This window comes from Papaver somniferum, chromosome 6, assembly GCF_003573695.1.
Source record: "Papaver somniferum cultivar HN1 chromosome 6, ASM357369v1, whole genome shotgun sequence".
Classification (NCBI taxonomy): domain Eukaryota; kingdom Viridiplantae; phylum Streptophyta; class Magnoliopsida; order Ranunculales; family Papaveraceae; genus Papaver; species Papaver somniferum.
This window is the reverse complement of record NC_039363.1, coordinates 121,203,283-121,206,647: the sequence shown is the minus strand read 5'-3', so window position 1 is coordinate 121,206,647 and position 3,365 is coordinate 121,203,283. Positions and strand designations below refer to the sequence as shown.

At 38.5% G+C, this 3,365-nt stretch overlaps 1 protein-coding gene across 1 annotated transcript; it reads left to right on the top strand.

Annotated features, from left to right (window-relative positions):
• Positions 1–356: 356 nt before the first annotated feature.
• LOC113289091 (lysine histidine transporter-like 8) lies at positions 357–2,774 on the top strand. The gene is made up of 5 exons (XM_026538263.1): positions 357–1,013; positions 1,118–1,251; positions 1,335–1,762; positions 1,871–2,002; positions 2,097–2,774. Exons 1-5 carry the CDS (start codon positions 418–420, stop codon positions 2,580–2,582), a joined length of 1,776 nt encoding a protein of 591 aa, XP_026394048.1. The 5' UTR covers positions 357–417; the 3' UTR covers positions 2,583–2,774.
• Positions 2,775–3,365: the final 591 nt, after the last annotated feature.

The window sequence follows — 3,365 nt, the reverse complement described above, 5'->3', positions numbered from 1 at the left end:
TCAACCTATTAAAATCGTCAAACAAAGACATCTATAACCATTTTTTTCCACCACCATAGACCCAACTAAAGCCAAGGTTGGTGAACAACAACAGACAATCTCATCCATCTAATTCCTTGTAAATAGTCCCCACCATCCACTTACTAGACACTACAAACGGTTAGAGATCATATGGTGTTCTTTACTTACTATAAGTGGATGGACGGAGAAAATTATACCTACACTAAAGGCTGCTTTAGCAAGTGGGTTCTTGACCTTGCCAAGAACCACACCAGCAATTGCCCTGAAGTTTTGTACTGCCAACAACCCTTTAAATACCTTAGTTATACACTTCTAGCAGAATCAAAGCCAGCGCAAAAAATCATACTTCTCTTAGAGTGGTGAGAAAGAACTCTAGGCCAAGAGAGACTATCAGCAATGGCACCAATACCACCGGCGGCAGTAAGCTCACTGCCCATAGCATCAAGAGGAGGAGGTAAGGGAGAAATAAATTCAGTACCAATACCACCTAAAGGAGGGAAAGGAGAAATATATTCAGCACCAATAACACCAAGAGGGGATTTAATGTCATTACCAATAACACCAAGATCATCAGCAATGGCACCAACACCACCAGCTATGAAAACACCACCGGTTACGGCACCGCCTTCGCAATTCCAGTCACCATCTTTAAGCCGGTCACCTTTACTTCTAGAAAGCCCAAATCACCAGCAAGCATCAACAAAGTCTACTAAGAATCATACTCCTACTGTTAAAACACCAAGGTCAAGAAGTTCACTAACACCAAGATCAAGACTTTCATTGACACCAAGTTTTATTACACCATTAGGTAGTCCTGTTAGAAAAATGATTAGAATGACTAAACTAGAACCTCAGCCTGAAGATCCTGATAATTGGCTTCCTATAACTGAATCTAGAAATGGTAACGCTTATTATGCAGCTTTTCATACTCTTTGTTCTGGTATTGGTATTCAAGCTCTGGTTCTTCCTGTTGCCTTAACCATCCTTGGTTGGTAAGTTGACATACTCTCTAGATAAAATTTAGTTAAAAATTTGCTTATAAATAACTTGCCAAGCTTTTTTTTCTCAAAAACAAAAATTTCTTAAATATATGCAGGAATTGGGGAATTATAAGCTTGACAGCAATATTTTTCTGGCAACTTTACACCCTCTGGTTGCTCGTGCACCTTCACGAATCAGTTGATGGAACCCGATACAGCCGATACTTAGAGCTATTCACTGCAGCATTTGGTATGTACAAAATCATCTAAATCAAATTATTCTTCCAATATTGAGTACTCAATTAACTCATGATCGACTAATTCTATTGTCAGGTGAGAAAGCAACGAAATACTTAGGGACAGCTCCGATCATGTATTTATCAGCAGGAACCTGTGTTGCGTTGATCATCATTGGCGGTTCAACCATGAAGCTTATCCATGAAACTATATGCGGAGGCACATGTAGTAATCCTAAGCCATTAACTTCAGCTGAGTGGTATTTGGTGTTTACATGCATCGCAGTGATGTTTTCTCAGCTTCCAAATTTGAATTCCATCGCCGGTGTCTCATTAGTTGGTGCGGTTACAGCAGTCGGATACTGTACAATTATGTGGGCCGTGTCTATAGCTAAGGGCAGAGTTCCTGGTGTTACCTACGTTCATTTAACCAATAGTGATTTCTCAAGTGTTTTTGGTGCACTCAATGCTATTGGTATCATCGTTTTCGCTTTCAGAGGGCATAATCTTCTTCTCGAGATTCAAGTGAGTATTTATTCAAGAGTTTGATGATATTCGGAGAGGACACCATACCGTATTTAGCTAATTACCAAGTGAATACGCAGCCTTAATTAACGTTAACGATGGTTGCAGGGAACAATGCCATCAAGTGAGAAATATCCATCCAAAGTTCCAATGTGGAGAGGTGTGAAAATAGCCTATCTGATGGTAGCTTCATGTTTATTTCCCCTGGCAATAGGTGGCTACTGGGCTTATGGTCATATGGTAAGTAATATTGAAATCAAAACCAACTAAAAGATTAAAAACTACAATTGGGAACTATCGAATTTGTGATTTAATAAGAACCTGTTGTGTGCAGATTCCAAAAAATGGCGGTATGTTGTCTGCATTGTTTGCATTCCACAGCAAGGACACATCCAAGGCAATTCTTGTAATAACAGGTTTATTCATAGTGATAAACGCTGTATGCTCGTTTCAAATCTATGGAATGCCAACTTTCGATGACATGGAACAAAAATACACGAAGAAGTTCAACAAGGCAATGCCATGGAAAATCCGAGTGTTTTCTCGTTTGTTTTTCGGGTTTTTGAATTACTTCATAGCAGTTGCATTACCATTCTTGGGAAGTCTTGCTGGTTTGATCGGAGGATTGGCATTACCTGTCACTTTAGCTTATCCTTGTTTCATGTGGATTTCTATCAAGAAACCGAAACGTCGTAGTGCAATGTGGTACACAAACTGGGGACTTGGACTTCTTGGTATTGCTTTGACGTGTTTAATCATCGCCGCTGGTTTATACAGTGTTATAGAGACCGGCGTTAAAGTCAAGTTCTTCAAGCCTTGATCGATGAGAAAAAATGGTAGCCGCGCGCCCTTATATGCCTAGAACGAATTATACAGTTTTGATTATTCTTTTTCGTGTTATAGAGAAATTTGCATTGGTTTGTAAACTTTGTAATACTACTAGACTAGAAGTGTAAATTATCTAGTTATGCTTGATATGATCAATAAGAATTATGTCATAAATTTTTATAACTGTCTTGATATTATTGCTTCTGATTATTATTTTCCTTTTCATTTTGAGGGAATACCGGAAGAGTTATTGTCAAAAGTTTAAAAGAAAGAGAAAAAAAAACTTTGTAACTTTGCAAGGACAAGTTAGTGCAATTGTGTCCTTGCTCCTCATTTGTTTTTTCTTGGCTCAGCCCTTACTTACGGATCCTGTTATTTTTTACAAAGGCGAATCCCAATCTTATCTAAACTGACCCTAAAACGGTATGAAAACCAACCCTTCAAGAGAAGTTTGGGATAAAGCCTTCTGAGATTCATCCAATAAGGAGAAGAAAAAGAAAACAAGTCCAGTGCTGATACTTTTTGTTATTAAACGCTAAACCAAAGACACTAGTGAACCCATGTGAAAACTTAAACTTTATAGTGGTTGTTTATTTTTCTTTTGACACGCCCCACCTATTAGAAATTTGGAAGCACAAATGTGATGGAGAGAGAGTCACGCATAGAGGGATTTTGGTAAGTGCCATTGTGACCGACTTGGGCACTCGGCCTCCCAATAATACACAAGAACATTTTTTGATAGATTAATAATCAATCCTATTATTGGGGTTGTAGG

Bases quoted from the DNA above. Each gene is read 5' to 3' on its own strand.
- LOC113289091 (XM_026538263.1), top strand. From the start codon at position 418: ATGGCACCAATACCACCGGCGGCAGTAAGCTCACTGCCCATAGCATCA. The intron at 1,252-1,334 runs GTATGTACAAAA...TTCTATTGTCAG, and splicing joins GCTATTCACTGCAGCATTTG to GTGAGAAAGCAACGAAATAC. The intron at 2,003-2,096 runs GTAAGTAATATT...TGTTGTGTGCAG, and splicing joins ACTGGGCTTATGGTCATATG to ATTCCAAAAAATGGCGGTAT.